The sequence below is a fragment of the Lepus europaeus genome, chromosome 2, assembly GCF_033115175.1.
Source record: "Lepus europaeus isolate LE1 chromosome 2, mLepTim1.pri, whole genome shotgun sequence".
NCBI lineage: Eukaryota > Metazoa > Chordata > Mammalia > Lagomorpha > Leporidae > Lepus > Lepus europaeus.
In genome coordinates, this window is record NC_084828.1 from 82062847 (window position 1) to 82082971 (window position 20125).

Below are 20125 nucleotides of genomic sequence, written 5' to 3' on the forward strand. Positions count from 1 at the left end.
TTAGCCTCTATTATAAAGACTCAAGTGGGATACTTAAGGACACCAAGAACAAATATATATATATATTTTTAATTTTTGACAGGCAGAGTGGACAGTGAGAGAGAGAGACAGAGAGAAAGGTCTTCCTTTGCCGTTGGTTTACCCTCCAATGGCCGCCGCGGTAGGCGCGCTGCGGCCGGCGCACTGCACTGATCCGATGGCAGGAGCCAGGTGCTTCTCCTGGTCTCCCATGGGGTGCAGGGCCCAAGCACTTGGGCCATCCTCCACTGCACTCCCTGGCCACAGCAGAGAGCAGGCCTGGAAGAGGGGCAACCGGGACAGGATCGGTGCCACGACCGGGACTAGAACCCGGTGTGCCGGCGCCGCAACAAATATATTCTTTTAAATGAATAATTTGCTAATTTTTTCTTTTTAGATTTAAGAGTCCATTCCATTGGTCAGTCCTTCTGATTTTTATGCCATTAAAGATAAGAGATGTCTATGAGGGAATTTAAAAAAATTTCATGGAAAGTAGAATTAACAGGTAAGTTTGTTTTATCATGCATACAATGGTCTTCAAAAAGTTCATGAACATGTGCATTATGAAAAAACTGCGCAGATTTCAAATATTTTGTACTCAATATTTTTGCACAATTTTTTAACTTAATATTTTATTTTTTTAAAGATCTATTTATTTATTGTTTATTTGATTGAGAGGCAAATAGAACCTGACAGAAGGGGCTTGATAACAATCTGTTGGGCTTTAGGCCTTGTAAGTTAAGAGGCCCAGACCTATCTATCTCTTCCCATGGGGTATATCCTAAGGGAGGTGTGAACCTCCTAGGGGAAGGCACTCTGTTGACTTTCATTACTTGGCTGGCCTGGGAGGAGAGCTGGCCAGGTAAAGGCAGGTGGCATCTCTAACAAGAAATTTACAGTTCTGCCTGCAATGTTGCTGACCCTACTTGGCCATACCCTCAGCTGCAGTGGTCACTTTGGAAGTTGGGCTGAGTGAAGGGCTTTTCAGCTTAGAGCCAATAAGATCTGTGGCTCTGACCTGGGCATCCTTCGACTCCAGGGCAGGTCCATTTCCAGTGATCCAACTCTTGGCAGAGCTGCCAGGGCTCTTCACAAGCTGACTTCTGCTGAAGCCCAGGCTTACCACATTGAAAGCCACTGCAGTGGACTGGCCTGTTGGGTCTCCTTGAGGGCAGATCACTGTACAGATCAGTTTATTTGAAAATCAGAGTTACAGCAAGAGAGGGAGAGAGGAGAAAGATCTTCCATGTACTGGTTCATTCCCCTAATGCCCACAACCACTAGGGATAGGCCAGGCCAAAGCCAGCAGCCCAGAGCTCTATCCAGGTCTCCCAAGTGGGTGTAGGGGCCCAAGCACTTGGGCCATCCTCTGCTGCTTTCCTAGGCACATTAGCAGGGAGCTGGATCAGAAGTGGAGCAATGGGGTCTTGAACTGGTTCCCATATGGGATGCTGGCACTGCAGACTGTGGCTTAATCCACTGCACCACAGAGCTGGCCCCTAAAATAACCTTTTAATATCATTTTCTACAACCCTTTTGAAGTCCTCTCACATTTTATAATCTGTAATTTATGCCATAACATTAGAGACATCTGAATCCATACTAGCTTCCTGCCCAATTTGTATTGAGAGAAACAAGTGGGTGGTCAGCATTCCAAGGGGGTGGTGGGAACGGCAGCCCTGGGCACAAGTAGAGATGGCCACAAAATCTTAACTCCTAAAGGAGTCTTCTTTGAGAAATCTATACAGCATTTGGGGATCACAGCCTATCGCATCCACGCTCATGACTGGACTGACAGAAAATACACCAATGTTTCCAACTAGGGGTGGTTCACAAAGACACCGCAGAATTCCTTTACAATTCTCATCACACAATCGGGGACTAGAATCCAAGAATGTAGGGAAATGGGCTTTCCCCAGTCCAGGAAAGTGGGGGCTAATCCTGCTTCCCCCCCCCCCCCCCGCCCGGGCAAGACTGAGGGCTCACCGAGTTTGGGTCCAGGACCTCGAGTGCTCAACATCTGTGAGCATTTCCTAAACGGGAGCATCTGACACACAGATTAGGGCCCTCCTGAGAGTGACACTGGTCCACCTGAAAGGACAGTGCAGCAGCACAAGGCATCGGGCAGACGCTGGCCCCAGCAGTATCGCTGGCACTTGAACCGGTGCCCATAAGGGATGCTGGCGCTGTAGGAGAGGCTTTAGTGGCTATGCCACAGTGCTGGCCCCCCAACTCCATGTTTAAAGTAGGACAATTTTATTCACATCACATTTAAGTAAAAACTATTTTATAATAAACACCTGATCTTCTCCAAATACAGCACACACCTGCGTGTGTTCCTCATGTTTTAAAAAAGTTGATGGCATCAAGTAAAGACAACATGCAAATCAGTTTCCTCTTTTATTAAAACTGTGTTTTTCTAAGGAATATATTACACTTGAAGTTCAATATCATAAATAAAGATTCTTAAATCTTCTACTTTACTTATTAAAAATGTAAACATAAAAGAAAACAATCCACCACTCCTTCCCCAACCCTGACACAAAGTACAAAACAAAAACAAAAACAATCTTCCTTTCAAGCCAGTTTTTTTTTTTTTAGAATGACAGCACAGACTTTCAAAAACACGTTATTCCTCCTGGGCTGCAGGTCAAGGCAGGAATGGCTGTGCCCACTGTGAAATGGTGACCAGGCCCCTCTCCACCTGCTGGGACCATTGAGCGGTCCCGGGCTCTCTGTTCATGCAGGGCCCCAGGACATGGACGCTGGCAGGCACAGTGCACAAGACACTGCAGCGAACACAACACGCACGCCGGCACACTCCGGGAGGCGGCTCAGAGCCAGCAGTGCGGGGCAGCCCGGCACGAGGACTCGCCACAGGATGCCGAGCTGGAAGGATTCTGAGAGGCCAGCCTGTCATTTCACAGAGGGCCTCGATCGCCAAGTCTCCCATCACTGAAGGGAGGACTGCTAACATTTCTTGGAATGCTCTGGTGTCCTTACGTATGTATCTTCCTAAAACTATTTATACCTCATAAAATTGTGTTCAACTTCAAATATCAATAAATTCTAAGCCAATCTAAGCTGAAGACTAATTTTAGGCATAATTTATCACATTTCTAGAATGTCTATCTGATCTTAACAAAAACAAGTGTCCTACAGGGAAATGTCAAGGGTACTGATTTGAGGTTATTTCTTAAACATAGGATGTTTCCAGGAGATTATCAGTGGGATCTCGATTAGGACGACCCAACTGCTTGCCAGTTTCTTTAAAGCTGTCAGCACAAGGCTACTGACATGGCTTTTACTTCCTTCTCTAAGTTCCGTTCTTGAAAACCTGAGAAAACCTCATTTGATATTTTTGACAATTGGGATCTTGAAAGGAGCAAAATGAACCTAACTCTGAACGGAAAATCGAGGTAGTCAGTTTTCATATGCACTTGGCGCTTGCTAAGTCAGGACGGGACTCCAGTCGCTGGTCCCAGTGCAGCAGCGCCCGTTCTCCGGCCCTGCCCCATCTCCGCTGCAGCCTGCTCTCTCTCGCTTCCACAGGGAACTGCGTTTGTCTTTGCTAACATAAAGCGGCTTAACCTGTCACGGGATACCAACGTTTCAGTCGTTGAAAATTCTGCAGTTTGCAGCTGAGTTCTACCATTCTGCCCTGCGATCTCAGATTTTAAGTCTTTGCTCCACTGTCATATTTCATGTGACTACAAACGTGCCTCTTAAAATCCAGTGTCCTTCTCGGTCGTCCTGAGCACACCATGCAGAGTCAGCGCGAGCTCGCTGGGCGGGGGGGGGGGGGTCCCTCAGGAACTCAGGGTTTCCTGACGTCACACTTCATCAAGTTTCATGTTTGTGCAGACAAAATACTGGGCTACCGAGTTCCAAGCTTAATAAATACATATACAAAAAAGGTCATCTAGAATATTTTCTCCAGAAAGTCATTAGTGCAAATATATCAATAAAAATAAAGCAAAAATAGATTTCAAGTATAAAAAGCACCATGCTCAGAAACAATATTATCTAAATGGCAATACTGCACAACAGTCAAAATATAGTTGAACCTATCGCTGGGAATCTCAAATATATTATTAATCCACTGTATTTTTGGTGAAACTCTTTGTATAACTTGGTAGGATGGTTCACAACCGTAGTAAGTACATAAGTCTAGATGGTTAAAGTTCCTTTAAAAATACACCCCTCACTTGTCTCTGACCTTGCACAATTTCAAGGATGTGCGACATAAGCAGAACTGAGCGCTACCAGCCTGCAGACCGCTCCGATCAGCTTCTCTGGAGCTAAAGCTGTGTCTGAGACGCCCGGCTTCGCAGGATGGGATCCCTGCCATTTAAAGCTGCGTGCAAGTACGTGTGTGAACCTTCTGCATTTTTAAAGTGACCTTCCTTTATGTTGGGCTGCTGTTTGGCTCCCCTGCCAAAGGGCCAGGCGGAACTACTGCTTCGTGATTGTGCTGCTTTGTTCAGTTAACGCCATTTCTCAGGTGCAGGATTCCGTCGCTCCATGCTGAACGGAAGACAGGAGGCGGCGGGGGGAGCAGAAGCTTGTCTAAGCATTGTTCTTTGACTGCCACAGGACTTCACCAGCTTAAGAGAGAAAACTGGGGCTTCACGTATCGTTAAAAGAGTTCAAAGGGTAGGTGTTTGGCCTGGCAGTTAGGGCACTGGTTGGGATGCCTGCATCATGGGATGACAGCTTCATTTGTCTTTCCGTCTCTCAAAGTTTAAAAAAGAACTTCAAACAGACTTTACTAGATAGAGCTGCTAAGCTCTGACCACAGAGTAGACCTGATTCAGAGAACCCGTGTGGCAGCGAGGAGTGTCAAACACAGGAGGTAAAGGACATTTAAAGCAAAGACGACCTTCCAACTTCTGTGGGCCTGCGAAGCTTGCATGCTGTGTGAAGTGGGCCCTAAGGAGAAGCCTACCTCAAAGCTGTATCTGCTAATAGTTAACTCAGACCATGCTGTTTTGACTTATATCTATCTTCTTTTACATAAAATAACTTCGAGATATTAAAAATTCTTTCATAACACTTTCTTAGCTCACTTGAAACTAACTGCATACCTGTCCATACCAGAATTTTCTCTGTATCATCATTGGTCAAACAAGAATAGTTCTGTTTTTGTGGGATTACAGCTGCCCTAACTATTATATAAAAAACACAATAGTTATGTTTTCTCCTGCTTGCATGTCTTTAACACATATACTCGCTCTGCTTTCACTGTTTTCCAAGTCATGAGGAAACTCATGGAGAATGCAACGGAGGCTGAGCCTTGAAGGTGGCTGAGCACAGGGCCAACAGCAGCACTGACAGGAGTTCAGCAGCGGACCTGCCGCTCAGCAAAAAAGGCAAGCACGGTAAATCATGAGATTTAGCAAAACATCACTTACAACACTTCCAACACTAAAAGGCCAATGACTTACGTGTACCGTGTACAGCCATTACATTTAAAATTGGTGTATACAGTGACGTAGAAATCCCAATCCAATTCGTTTCCATAAATCGAAGGGCAGTTCACACTTCTGAGGACAGGATCCACAACTTGGAACCTCACACTGGTCAGCTGCTGTTTCAGCTGCTGCAGTGTTGGTGATGAACCTTCCCATTGTTTTACTTAAGTGGAAATGCTGAGGTATGTGATCACTCTGAAAGTCCCACCAACCATCCCACTTTGGAAGGGGAATTTCAGGAAGATGAAGCATCCTGAAAAGTCCAGACCTGTGGCTGGGAACCTTCTCCTTCCCTGAGCTCCAGGGCGCCGGGCTGCTGCGGAGAAGTGGCTGCCGTGAAGCTCTGCCTCCAGCTCCCACGGGGTCAACACCTCCAAGTCGAGGTCAGCAACGCCACTTCTGGCTCTGCACAGGCTGGCACGCACGCAGATCTTGTGCTTTGTTCCACAGGAACAGGACATAGAGAACGACCTTGAGAATTCACTCTGCTCCTAGTGCCACACACACAGCAGAAATCCAGCTAGCAGAGGAAACAGATTGGCGAGCAGAAGCCAGAGGGTGACCACCAGGCTGGAGGAACGCGAACAGAGATCTAGAAGTGGAGACAAAAAACTGACTTTCCATAGACATTCTTTTTAATAAATCATACCAACTAAATGTTGGCAAATGACTACAGATGAGTATTAAAAAGTAAACAAGAGTAGCGAATCAAATGTCACTTACTGAAATGCAAACATGCAAAACTTTATAGAGCAGGAACAAAACATATATGGAGGAAGAAAAGGTGTATCTATTGTGTCAAGGTTAAGAGAAGTGTCTCGGGATAGTCTCCTGCAAAGCTATAGATGATACACAGGAAAATAAAATAATATCTTGGGGGGACCAGTGCTGTGGCGTAGCAGGTCAAGCCGCCGCCTGCAGTGCCAGCATCCCATACGGGCACTACTCTACTTCTGATCTAGCTCTTTGCTATGGCCTGGGAATGCAGTAGAGGATGGGCTAAATCCTTGGTTCCCTGCACCCACGTGGGAGACCCAGAAGAAGCTCCTGGCTCCTGGCTCCGGATCGGCTCAGCTCTGGCTGTTGTAGACATCTAGGAAGTGAACCAGCAGATGGAGGACCTCTCTCTGCCTCTGCCTCTCTGTAACGCTGCCTTTCAAATAAATAAATATCTTGGTTATTGTATGATGGGATGAACAACTTTCGTTCTTCCTTGTCCCTCCTAAGTAGTATGACCATATAATTCACTACCCCAAAATAATGCATTTTGAGAATACAAGAGAGCACTATTAATAGTTACACCAGGATAACAGGCTCTCCCAAACAAATCAGACATATGGCCCCTTCTTTGTAAATATCTACCCATCCACTGCTATCACCATGGGCCTCATCTGGAAATGCAGAAGATCCTACAGTCTTTGGGCATTAGGGTTGTATTTAAATTTAGCCATGAGTCACATTTTCTAAAACAATTCTCACAATGCTACAGCTACAAAATGGATGAAATGATAATGTCAAGGCACTGGAGCCTAGCCTTTGAGCACCACAGGCCATATGGAACAATATTTTAAAAATCATATCACTGTGTAATGCAGGTAATTCCCGAGGAATCTATTCTTCCCCAGTGCAGTCCACTTGTCTTTGTTACAAATGAATACAAACCCTAAACATGGCCCACCAGCAGACAGTCTTACTTCTCAGTGTGTGGTTTCTGCACCAACAACATCAGCATTACAAGGGGACCTGTTAGAAATGTATACTCTCGGGCCTGTACAAGATCTTTTCTATCAGAAATGCTGCTAGTGCAGCCCAGTAATCTGTGTTTAAACATGATTCCAGTGCATGCTACTGTTTGAGAACCTCTGATGGAGAGCTGGCACAACGTCCCATATGGTAGCCACTAGCTATTTACTCTTCTTAAATTAAGAAAAAAGTTAAAATTTAGTTTCTCAGTCACACTGCATGTATTTCACAAGCTCAACAGCCACACACATGGCTACCAATGATTGTACCGGTGAAGGCAAAATACAGAACATTTCACACTGCAGAAAGTTCTTCTGGACAAGTTCTGGCCTGAAGCACCAGGGTGGTGGGCTTGGCTGAGTAAAGAATGTGCGTGGGAGTCCCCACCGATGCAGGCACACCCTTCCTGTCCTGATTCCCAGTCTGGCACAGAGGAAGCAGGCAGGAGACCAGCTGCTGTTTCTCCACTATTCCCACTGGGACGTAGCAAGCTACTGAGACATGAAGGGCAGCTCTGGAACATAGTTTGTCCTTCAAAAACACTGTACTTTCTGTGACAATGCTCTGGAAAAAGAAAAGATTCAAAGCGAGTGCTTCAAAATGAACTGGACACGATGACACCTGGGGCAAGGTCTGAACAAATCATTTCCTAGTTGCGTTTGTGGCTGTATTACTTCATTTCTTTACAACTTCTCTCATGTGTAAACTGATAACTCCTGCCTCAACAGGAAATAACAGTGAAATAAGCCAGGCACAAAAGGACAAATACATCATGATCTCACTTCTCATGGGCAAAATCCAAAAAACTTGAACTCCTGCTGTGGGTGTTTGGGGTGGCAGCTGAGAGCTACTTGGGACACTGCATTCCTTATCAGAATGCCTGGTTCCGTGCTGGCTCTGATTCTGACCCGGCTTCCTGCTAAAGTACACACCGGGAGGCAGCAGGTGGTGGCTCAAGGACTTGGACACCTGTCACCCACTGGCAGACACAGATTGAATTCTGGGCTCCTGGCTTTGGTGTGGCCCAGCCCTGGCTGTGTGGGCATTTGGGGAATGAACCAGCAGATGGACGATCTCTGTTTTTCTGTGTATCTTGCAAATAAAGTAGGGGGAGGGGGGCCCCATGAACTCTTGTAAGTAGAGTAGAAAGCTGGTTACCAGAGGTTGGGGTAGGGCAGGGGGGAACAGGGAGTTGTTGACTAAAGGATATAAAGTTTTAGATAAAAAGAGAACTACTCTGAGATGCATTGCACAGCCAGGGTGACTGCTGTCAACAATAATGAATATTTTATGTCAAAATTTCACTGTAAATTGGGATAGGTAAGTGACTTACTTCTTTTTAAAATATTTATTTATTTGTTTGAGATGCAGAGCTACAGATAGAAAGAGGGAGAGACAGAGAGAAAGGCCTTCCATCTGCTGGTACATGCCCCAAATGGCTGCAATGGCCAGAGCTGGGCTGATCTGAAGCCAGGAGCCTGGAGCTTCTTCTGGGTCTTCCATGTAGGTGCAGGGGCCCAAGGACTTGGGCCATCTTCTTCTGCCTTCCCAGGCCATAGCAGAGAGGTGGATTGGAAGAAGAGCAGCTGTGACACAAACTGGAACCCATATGGGATGCCGGCACTGCAGGCAGAGGCTCAACCTACTATGCCAGAGCACCTGCCCTAGTGATGGGTTTGTTAATAGCTTGCTTAATCATTCCACTTTGCATATATATATATATATATCTCAAAACATCAGGGGAAGGCATTTGGCTTAGTGGTTAAGTGGCCACTTGGAATATCCACATGCCATTTCAGGGTTTGAGTCTCGGGTTGGCTTCTGACTCCAGCTGAGGTGGCTGGGTCACTGGCACCCATGTGGGAGACCCAGATGGAGTTCCTGGCTTCCAGCTTCAGCTTTGGTCTGGCCCAGCCTGGCTATTGCAGGCATTTGGGGAATGAACTAGCAAACAGGAGATCGCTGTCTGCTTTTCAAACAAATAACATTAAAAAAAGATGATGAAACAATTTATCTAAAAGAAATAGCATATATGGGCTGGCGCCATGGCTCACTTGGTTAAACCTCTGCCTGTGGCGCCGGCATCCCATATGGGCTCTCTGCTGTGGCCCGGGAAAGCAGTGGAGGATGGCCCAAGTGCTTGGGCCCCTGCACCCGCATGGGAGACCAGGAAGAAGCACCTGGCTCCTGGCTTCGGATCGGTGCAGCGCCAGCCTTAGCAGCCATTTGGGGAGTGAACCAATGGAAGGAAGACCTTTCTTTCTGTCTCTCTCACTGTTTATAACTCTGCCGGGCAAACTAAAAAAAAAAAACAAAAAAAAGAAAGAAAGAAATAACATATATAAAGTTTGCCGAAGCCCCTGGTACACAGGGACATACCTCTGTGCATGATCTAGTCATGCATACTAACAAATATGGGAGATGAGGATATTTTAGCATTTCAACAGGGGTGCCTATTAAAGTTAAAAAATACAGCACTGAAGGGTATCTCTTCTTGTAACATTTTGCACATTTTTCAAAGTTGTGTTAGGGATTTGGAGGTTAAAATGCTCTCTTCAGCATTGCTTCCTCGTGTAACTGAAACATCACAGCATCCTGTAACGCACATCCTGTTCCTCAGGTAACTACATACACATCACAGCATCATTCTCAGAAGGGTGAAGCTACAGTGGGAACAGGGTAAGAAGTAGGGTATAGACGCCAGAGGAGACTGAGTGGTTTGCAATCTCCACTGCCCAGCTTCCTTTCAACAGAGTCACATGACTGTCACACTCCAGGGACGCGGTCTGCCTCAACTCACAGCCCTTCTGCCTGGCCAGGCTTTCTACTCAGTCATACACATTCTTCTCTTGTACTCCTAAAATCTTAGTCCTGGACCGGCTAGGGGTAATCTTCCTTTATCTCAACCCTAACTGCTCATGGTTTGAGTCTATGCCTATCTCTCTCTCTCTCTCTTTTTTTTTTTTTTTGACAGGCAGAGTGGACAGTGAGAGAGAGACAGACAGAAAGGTCTTCCTTTTGCCGTTGGTTCACCCTCCAATGGCCGCCGCGGTAGCGCGCTGCGGCCGGCGCACCACGCTGATCCGATGGCAGGAGCCAGGTGCTTCTCCTGGTCTCCCATGGGGTGCAGGGCCCAAGCACTTGGGCCATCCTCCACTGCACTCCCTGGCCACAGCAGAGAGCTGGCCTGGAAGAGGGACAGCCGGGACAGGATCGGTGCCCCAACCGGTACTAGAACCCGGTGTGCCGGCACCGCAAGGCGGAGGATTAGCCTAGTGAGCCACGGCGCTGGCCTCCTATCTCTTTTTTAATTTTACCTATTTTTCATTTACTTGAGAAGTAAAGAAGCAAAGGGAGGGAGAGGGAGGGAGAAGGGAGAGAGAAAGAGGAAGGGAGGCAGAGGAAGACAGAGTGAGAAAGAGAGAGTGTGAACACTCCCTTCCATGGGTTCACTCCCCAAAATTCATCCAACAGCCCTGGTTGGGAGCCAAAATAAGAACCTGGGAAGTCAATCCAGGTATCCCACATGGATGGTAGAAACCTAATAACCTGAGCCATCACCACTGCCTCCTAGGATCTGCATTAGAGGGAAGCTGGAGTCAGGAGCAGGAGCCCAGAATTGAACCCAGTGAGGTTCACAGGTGTCCTGGCGTCTAGGTCAAATGCCTGCTTTCCATGCTCATCTCCTTGACCAATGAGATGGTGATGGTTTCTTACAGTTAAGTCTGGATTAGGTCTGAATGGAGAACTCCATTAGAGTCATCTATTTATGGACCATCAGCTCTTAACAACAAAATTAAGTCATCTCACCAGCTCCACATGAAAAGCAAAAGTTAACCGAGTATATTTAATACTACAAACCACATCAAAACACCAAAGATTTTCTCTTTTTTCAAATGACTCATTGTGTCATACTATCTTAACTACAGAAAAAAGCTAGTTCACTGGAGTACTAAGCAGAAGAGAGCTAACCCAGCTGGCCCGAGGCTGCTCTCCTTATAACGTTCTGCTTGCCGAGCTGCTGTCTGGGAAGTGGTTTCTTCTGCACTGCAGCCATGCACCTTCTCCCTTTGCTGATTTTGTTTCGCATCCTTTTGCTTTCATGAATAGAAGCCACAAGCAGCAGGAAGTGTGAGCTCTTCTGTGAACTGTGGACCCCCAACACAAGTACAAATCTCCCCAAACTCACTCTTGTCTGCAGCCCCCGGGGTTTGGGAAAGAAAAGAAGTTAATCTTAGAGGTGCTGAACTGACTTGTAGATGTCACCCTCTATTTTCAACCAGACCACCAGGACAGGTAAAGGACAAGTACTTCCAGCTGAGAAAATAAAACACTGCATAAGACTTTTATTGTTTATATTCCAAAATGCCAGACCACCACAGAATCGAGGTCACTTAAATTAAAGCTTTAGTTGAGAATTCGTGAATTCTGCTTTTTTAACTCTTAGCAGTGAGTCATCAGCCTCAATGTGAGCACCAGCAGTAATGGAGAAGGCTCTCTTCTCAACGCTGTCCAGTCCATCCCAATCTGTCTTCCCATAGCTTATTGTTGGTCCCAATTCTACTCTTGGGAGTCTCACAGAATGAGGAAGAAGGTTGAACATTCCTAATCAAAAAATGTGAAATCTGGGGGCTAGCACTGTGGTGTAGCAGGTTAAGTTGCCATGTGCAGCACCAGCATCCCATATGGGTGCCAGTTCGGGACTACGGCTGCTCCACTTCCAATCTAGCTCCCTACTAATGTGCCTAGGAAAGCACAAAAGATGGCCCAAATGCTTGGGCCCCTGCAACTATATGGGAGATCCAGAGGAAGCTCCTGGCTCCTGGCTTTGGATTGGCTCAGCTCCAGCCATTGCAGACATTTGAGGAGTAAACCAGCTGATAGAAGAGATCTCTCTCTCTCTCTCTCTCTCTCTCTCTGTAACTCTGCAATTCAAATAAATAAAAATAAATCATTTTTTAAAAAAAAAAGCCTTCAGGAAATGTGTTTAGGGCATGAAACATAATTGAATTTAATGCCTAGATCTGGATTCGATTCAAATAAGATATCTCATTATGTAAATGCAAATATTCCAAAATCTAAAAAAAAAAAAATCACAATCTGAAACACTTCTGGTCCCAGGCATTTTGGATTAGGGATACTCAAACTGGATCACTCCTCAGCGAATGCCACCTTTGCCAGCCTGTGTTCTTCCATCTTGTCTTAGTGTGTGTATATGTGTCTCTTTGTGTCTTCCTTTTCTTTGTGTGGGTGTCATTCTGCTCTGCCCTCCCTTTTAAGGTTTATTTTATTTACCTGAAAGGTCAAGTCAGAGAGAGAGTATTGGATAGAAGAGAAAGTGATCTTCCATCCACTGGTTCACTCCTCAACTGGCTGCAATGGCTGAGGCTGGGCCAGGCCGAAATTAGGAGCCTGGAACTCTATCCAGGTCTCCTACATAGGTGATAGGAGTCCAAGCACTTGGGCCATCTTCTACTGCTTTCCCAGGCACATTAGCAAGGAGCTGGATGGGAAGCAGAGCATATGAGAACTGGAACTGTTGCTCTGTTATGGGATGCTGGTGTGGCAATCTATTGTTTAATCCAGTGCACCACAGTGATGGCCCCTGTCATTCTCTTTGAGTATTTTCTCTGATGTTTTCCCCTCACTTTTGTTTCATCTAGTTATGATATAACCAAAATAAGTGGCTCAAGTGCTTGGGGCCCTTGCACCCACGTGGGAGACCTGGAAAAAGCTCCTGGCTCCTGGCTTCGGCCTGGCCCAGCCCTGGCCATTTGGGGAGTGAACCAGCAGATGGAAGACCTTTCTCTCTATCCCTCCTTTTCTCTCTCTGTAACTGCTTTTCAAATAAATAAAATAGATCTTCAAAAAAACAAAAATCAATGGATGACACATTCACCTTTTGTGACTATCAATGAATAATTTTGTGTAAGTCACTGGTTCTTTACACAGCAAGATTCTTCACCCTTGCTCATACTGAATGGAAATGTCACATTTACCTACTGTAGATTCCTAACAGTGGTGGGAAGGAGGGTTTTCTCTACTGTAGATTCCTAACAGTGGTGGGAAGGAGGGTTTCCCACGGACCTGCAAGCAGCAGAGAAGTTCACCTTGTTTTAGAGTTCTCTTAAAGGGAACTTTCAAGGTCTTGTAAGAAGAGCTTCCCTCTTTGGGTTTCTCCCTTTACACCAACCACAGAGAGCAAGAGCACTCACCCAGTGGGAGAGCCCGGGTCAGGTTAGCAGCTGGAGGATCTGTTTCCGGAGGACAGAGCTCACAGAAGTCCCAGCAGGATGGGCACAGCAGGTTTCCATTGTGAATCCAGCCATTCATCTGAATACTGACAGGGAGCACCTGTCTGGCCCGACTACACAAATATGAAGTATCTTGGACCCAAACCTTCAGACCTTGAGGAGAACAAGAAACCTTCAAATGCGGGGGGAGAGGGGAGAAGTCCAGGTCAGTATCAGGAATATGAGACTCTGAGATTTATACTTCAACTGCAGGAATATACTAGAGGACTGAAAAACATAAGAAACAGCTTTAAATACAATTTGAATTCATAGACCATGAAGCCAAATTATGAATAACATTTTTGTAGCTTCCAGTATCCTTATAAACTTCAACTTAAGTCTCTGTTGAACAACCATCAACCATGCACTTTCTCCATAAGTCATTAAATGTTGTTAAGTCAAATTTTGATTAGGGGGCGACACTGTGGTGCAGTGAGTTAAGTTATCTCTTGCAATGCCCCCATATTTAAGGGCCAGCTGGAGTCCTGGAGGCTCCATTTCTGACCCAGCTCCCTGCTAGCATGCTTGGGAAAATAGCAGATGATGATGATCCATGTACTTGGGATGTTGCCACTCATGTGTGAGACCCAGATGGGATTCTAGGCTCCTGACTTCGGCCTGGCCTGGCCTGGCCTCACCCTGGCTGTTTTAGCCATTTGGAGAGTGAATCAGTGCAAAAAAAAAAAAAAAAAAAAAAAAAAAAAAACAACTTTTTTTTCTCTAACTTTCAAATAAATAAATAAATCTTTAAAAAATTACTGTGTGGGGCTGGCACTGTGGTGTAGTGGGTAAAGCTGCTGTCTGCAGTGCCAGCATCCCATACAGGCGCCGGCTCAAGCCCTGACTACTCTACTTTGGATCCAGCTGCTTGCTAATGTTCCTGGGAAAGCAGTGGAAGATGGAAGAAGTGGAAGATTTTTATTCTGAAGATGTGACTAATATTTGGATCATGGTAAGGCAGATGCTACAGATTGGGTTACAGGTTGCACAAGGCTTAGAGATGAGAATTATATGAAAGTGTGGATAGGTTAAGAAGAAAACTCCCTTGGAGAAGACTTGTCATTGAGGAGTTCTGGGAATTAAGGGCAGATGCACAAGTAGTAGCAGACTGAACAGACTCAAGACTGTGGCGCAGTGGGTTAACACCCCGGCCTGGAGCGCCAGCATCCCATATGGGCACTGGTTCGACCCGGCTGCTCCACTTCCTGTCCAGCTCTCTGCTATGGCCCGGGAAAGCAGTATAAGATGGCCCAAGTCCTTGGGCTCCTGCACCTTTGTAGGAGACCTGGAAGAAGTTCCTGGCTCTTGGCTTCGGATCGGCACAGCTCCAGCCATTGTGGCCATCTGGGGAGTGAACCGTTGGATGGAAGACCTCTCTCTCTCTCTCTCTCTCTCTCTCTCTCTCTCTCTCTCTCTCTGCCTCTCCTCTCTCTGTGTAACTCTGACTTTCAAATACTAAATAAATAAATCTTTTTTTTTTTTTTGACAGGCAGAGTGGACAGCGAGAGAGAGAGAGACAGAGAGAAAGGTCTTCCTTTGCCGTTGGTTCACCCCTCAATGGCCACCGCGGCTGGCGCTCTGCGGCCGGTGCACCGCGCTGATCTGAAGGCAGGAGCCAGGTGCCTCTCCTGGTCTCCCATGCGGGTGCAGGGCCCAAGCACTTGGGCCATCCTCCACTGCACTCCAGGGCCACAGCAGAGAGCTGGACTGGTAGAGGGGCAACCCGGACAGAATCTGGTGTCCCAACCGGGACTAGAACCCGGTGTGCCGGCGCCGCAGGCGGAGGATTAGCCTATTGAGCTGTGCGCTGGCCATAAGTAAATAAATCTTAAAAAAAAAAAAAAAAAAAAAAAGACAGTGGAATCAAAATCCATGGGAGGGAAAGCCAAGAAGCAGTCGGATCAACACTGCAGAACAAAAGGAAGGCTCAGGAATTGCTGGTGCCAGAAACCCAGAACATGAGAGTAGTTCAGCTAGAAAGACTGAAGTCCCTTTAAGAGACAGACCCCAGGCTTCCTTCCAACACCAGGAGCAGCGGGGCCACTGTTTCTTCCTAATCTACCACATAAGAGACTTATTTTGGGAAAGAGAAAACCAGAGGATTTCTGCTTTGGGGGAAAGCAAGTACAGGTGAAGGCTGGGAGCCATTCTGAAAATAAGGACTCTAAGTGAAAGTTTACATACCAAATATTTTCTATAAAGGTTTTATTTATTTATTTGAAAGGCAGAGTGAGAGAGAGAGAGAAAGAGATCTTTTGTCTGCAAGTTCACTCCCCCAAATGGTTGCAAAGGCCATGGCTGAGCCAGGGCGAAGCCAGAAGTTGGGTCTCCCATATGGGTGCAGGGGCCCAAAGACTTGCACCATCCTTTGCTGCTTTCCCAGGCACATTAGCAGGGAGTTGCATCGAAAGTGAAACAGCTGAGACATGAACCGGCATCCATAGGGGATTCCAGAGCTGCAGCTGCAGGCTTAACCCACTCACCACAGCCAGCCCCTACATACTAAATATCAAGGCTCTTTAGCATTCAAAACCAACTTAGTTCCTAGAATTGAGAGTTATGAATACAAACCCCAGGCAGGATGTTTTAAGTTTCCTCAGATAATCCTGATCAGTCTACAAGGAAAACCCCTGAAGGTCTAAATATCAAAGGTAAAGAAAGAGGTTTGCAGCAAAGACCACGGGAAACTGGCCCTATACACATGCTCAGAACTTCCAAAGCCTTCCAGTCAGTTCCTGAATATGAATAGGTGGTTAAAGATCACCAAAAACAGATTCAAGCCATTAAATTTTAGTGTTCTAGAGGGATGTATGAAAAGTTAAAAAACCCATCAACTTCTAAAAGGAAAGAAAAAATATTACATATGATAAAAAATCGAATGACATTGGCTAGAATACAAAGGGAAATGCCTTTAGAATTCTAATAGAAATGCTTTTCAGAAAGAAAGCGACATCCAGCAAACTACTGAAGGATGGTAGAATATGCCACCTGCAGTACGCATTTTAGTACAAGAACTATTTAGAGATAAAGGCACTTTAAAACCAGTAGCTGTTGCGTAACTTGTAAAGAAGCCACCTGCAGTGCTGGCATCCATATGGGTGCTGGTTCAAGTCCTGGCTGCTCCACTTCTGATCCAGCTCCCTGGATGTGGCCTGGGAAAGCAGTGGGAGATGGCCCAAATCGCTGGGCCCCTGCACCCACGTGGGAGACCTGGAAGAAGCTTCTGGCTTCTGGCTTTGGATTGGCACAGCTCCGGCCACTGCAACCATTAGGGGAGTGAACCAGCAGATGGAAGATCTCTTTCTCTCTCTGCCTCTGCCTCTCTGTAACTCCGCCTTTCAAATTAATAAACCTTTAAAACAAAACAAAACAATAGGGCTGGCACTGTGGCACAGCGGGTAAAGCCAACGCCTTCAGTGCCAGCGTCCCCTATTGCCGCCGGTTTGAGGCCCGGCCGCTCAACTTCCGATCCAGCTCTCTGCTATGGCCTGGGAAAGCAGTAGAAGATGGCCCAAGTCCTTGGGCCCCTGCACCCACATGGGAGACCCGGAAGAAGCTCCTGGCTTGGATTGGTGCAGTTTGGCTGTTGTGGCCAATTGGGGAGTGAACCATTGGATGAAAGACCTCTCTCTCTCTGCCTCTCTTCTCTCTGTGTAACTCTGACTTTCAAATAAATAAATAAATCTTTAAAAAAACAAAACAAAACAAAACAAGGGGCTGACGCAATGGCACAGTGTGTTAAAGCCCCAGCCTGTAGCACCAGCATCCCATATGGGCACCGGTTCGAGTCCCGGCTGCTCCTCTTCCCATCCAGCTCTCTGCTATGGCCTGGGAAAGCAGTAGAAGATAGCCCAAATCCTTGGGCCTCTGCACCCATGTGGGAGACCTGGAAGAAGCTCCTGGCTCCTGGCTTTGGATCAGCTCAGCTCTGGCTGTTGCAGTCATTTGGGGAGTGAACCAGTGGAATGGAAGACCTCTCTCTCTCTCTCTGCTCTACCTCTCTCTGTAACTCTGTCTTTCAAATAAATAAAATAATTCTTAAAAAAAAAATACCAGTAGTTACAGGGCTGGCATTGGGCACAGTGGTTAAGATGCCACTCTGGGGTGTCTGCGTTGGAGAGCCTGGGTTTGAGCCCTGGCCCTGTTCCCAGTCCGGCTTCCTGCTAATGTGCACCCTGGAGGCAGCAGGTAATGGTTCAAGTAGCTGGTCTCTGTTACTCATGTGGGAGACCTGGGTTGAGTTCCTGGATCCTGACTTCAGCCTGGCCTAGCCCCAGCCGTTGTGAGCATTTGGGGAACAAACCAGCAAATGGGAAGTCTATCTCTCCAACAAATAAAGAAAGAAAAGAAGGGTAATAACACGAGAAACTGGCAGACACGAACAAGTTAAATGTCATCAGCGAAGGCACAAAAGAGTGCCAGAAGGAAACAAGCATCGTTCCCGTGATCTTCCTGCCCAAACTGCATTACTCATGAGAAAACATCAGATGATCGAAACCGAGGGACGTCCTAGCAAAGGACTGGCCTGTAGTCTGTGTCGAGGTTGAGAAAGTCAAGGAACTCTCCTAGAAAAAGGAGACCAGAGACGTGACAAGCTCTTGCTAAAATGACATTATTGGGACAGCTGGTAAAACTCAAATGGGGTCTTGCTATGGCCTGAATACTTGTGCCCCCTCAAAAACCAAATGCTGAAACCCAATCTTCAGTGCAATAGTGTTAGCAGGTTAGGCCTGAGGGTAGTTTGGGAGGTAATTAGGAATGGGATTAGTATTGTTTTGAAGACCCCAGAGAGCTGCCTTGTCCCCTTCCAGGTGCCATCTATGACCCAGGAAGGTGATGGTCACCAGAGAATGTGCTGGCATCTTGCTCTTGGCCTTTTCAGCCTCCCTAACTGTAAGGAATCAATTTCTGTTGTTTACAAGCCATCTAGTACATGGTACTTTGTTAGAACGGATTCCCAGAAGGGAAATTATTATAAAACATACTGATACGTAGCAAATCAATGTGTTTTAAGCAAAAGAAGGAAAGCAATCTTTCTCAAAGAGAGGATAATATTTTCACAAAATACAAGCATCCAAACTAATACACAAATAAATAAGTTAAAATCTTGATTGGTTAACTATATAAAAATATATTTTAACACAGAGAAAACATTTGATGAGGTAGAACTATGTAATATTTGGCATGATGATCAATAAAGATAACTTTACCTGGTAGCATCCACTCCCCCAGTCTGGGTAGCTCAGCTTCCTCTCACACTTTTCCATGACAAATGCTGACTTTTGAATTAGACAGACTGAATGAGGTCCATACTTTTCAGCACCATAATTTTTAAAAATTTCTGAAGCAAACCAGAAAAGTTCCCTCAATAAATGGATTTTTGGTTTAAAGGACAAGAAATTGAAACGTTTCATTTTATTGATTAAAAGTTGCTTTTCCAATCAAATATGTTTAACGGGAATATTAAATTTTAAAAATTAAGGTAAGTAGAACTCAGTCTCAAACTGAGTTCTCAATGAAGGATGAGTGGGAGAAAATTATTATCAGAGAAACAAGGGAATAAAACTAGCCCACAGTATCAGAGCAATTGGTCCTAAGAATCAGTAGATGACTGGACACCAAGACAGGAATCTGATTCATTGGTGGCCTAATCAGAAGTCACCTCCAAGAGACCCAAAACAGGATGGGGCCAAATGATTCATATAATGACAGTTTTTTTTTTTTTTTTTGAGATATCCCAATTTTTGTAAAACTTTCTGGTGTCTTCAACTTGGGCCACCTCCTGGAAGTCCACAAATAACAGGCTGAGGTAGTCTCAGATACCGCACAAACCTGCAGAGGCATGGGGCGGACTATGGACCTCTGAACACCTACTGTCAAAAGGATCAAACTCTTAAACCCTAGCAATCATTTGTTCTTGTCACACTCTCTACAGGTTTTATTTTGTGAAAGTAGAGAGCTCAATTTTGAAATATTGTAAATATTTTTTGTTTTGAAAAATCTTAACTGGATAAGCTAAATTTGAAAATGTAAAACAGAATAAAACAGACTCTATTTCTTTTACTTATGAGTTTCAAAGTCTTCAAAAAACATTGTGACCAGCATCTAAAAGAGTTCAGCCAAATGCTGACCCACTCATTCATTTATGTATAGTCTATAAGGGCATTCACACTCTAACAGCAAAGCTCAGTAGAGGCTACAGAGACTGAACTCACAAAGCCTGAGGTACTTATGTCTTATTCTTTATTAAAACACAACATACGTTGACCATAGTTCTAAAGCAATAAAATGTGATATTACGTCTTTAGCAAGTCCCTAAGCGACAAATCTATACATTTCTTTTACTTTAATATGGAACAGCTGAGCAAGTCTTTAGGCCATTTATTAAATAAAAGGGTGATGGGGAAAAAGTTACTACACAAATCCAGTTAAATCTGCTAGGTTTGAAAGGTAAAAGTATCATAGAAATTTAAATGTAAATCACTTACTTACAACCAAGTATGGAATAAGGCAAAAGAAAATACTAGGTTAAAAATATTGATGGCCACAGAGAGAAAAACTAATTGCTGTTCTTCATTAGCATATCAGATTTGAGAA

The 20125-nt window shown here is 45.4% G+C and overlaps 1 protein-coding gene across 1 annotated transcript in view; it reads right to left on the bottom strand.

Moving 5' to 3' along the window:
• Nucleotides 1–2418: 2418 nt before the first annotated feature.
• The window catches only part of LMLN (leishmanolysin like peptidase), an 88779-nt gene continuing 71072 nt past the window's right edge, over nt 2419–20125 (bottom strand). The window contains exons 15-17 of the mRNA XM_062209251.1: nt 18739–18869; nt 13451–13661; nt 2419–6084 (exon numbers count right to left, since the gene is read on the bottom strand). Coding sequence (XP_062065235.1) covers nt 5984–6084; nt 13451–13661; nt 18739–18869 — 443 coding nt within the window. The 3' untranslated portion in view covers nt 2419–5983. The remainder of the gene's footprint in view (nt 6085–13450; nt 13662–18738; nt 18870–20125) is intronic.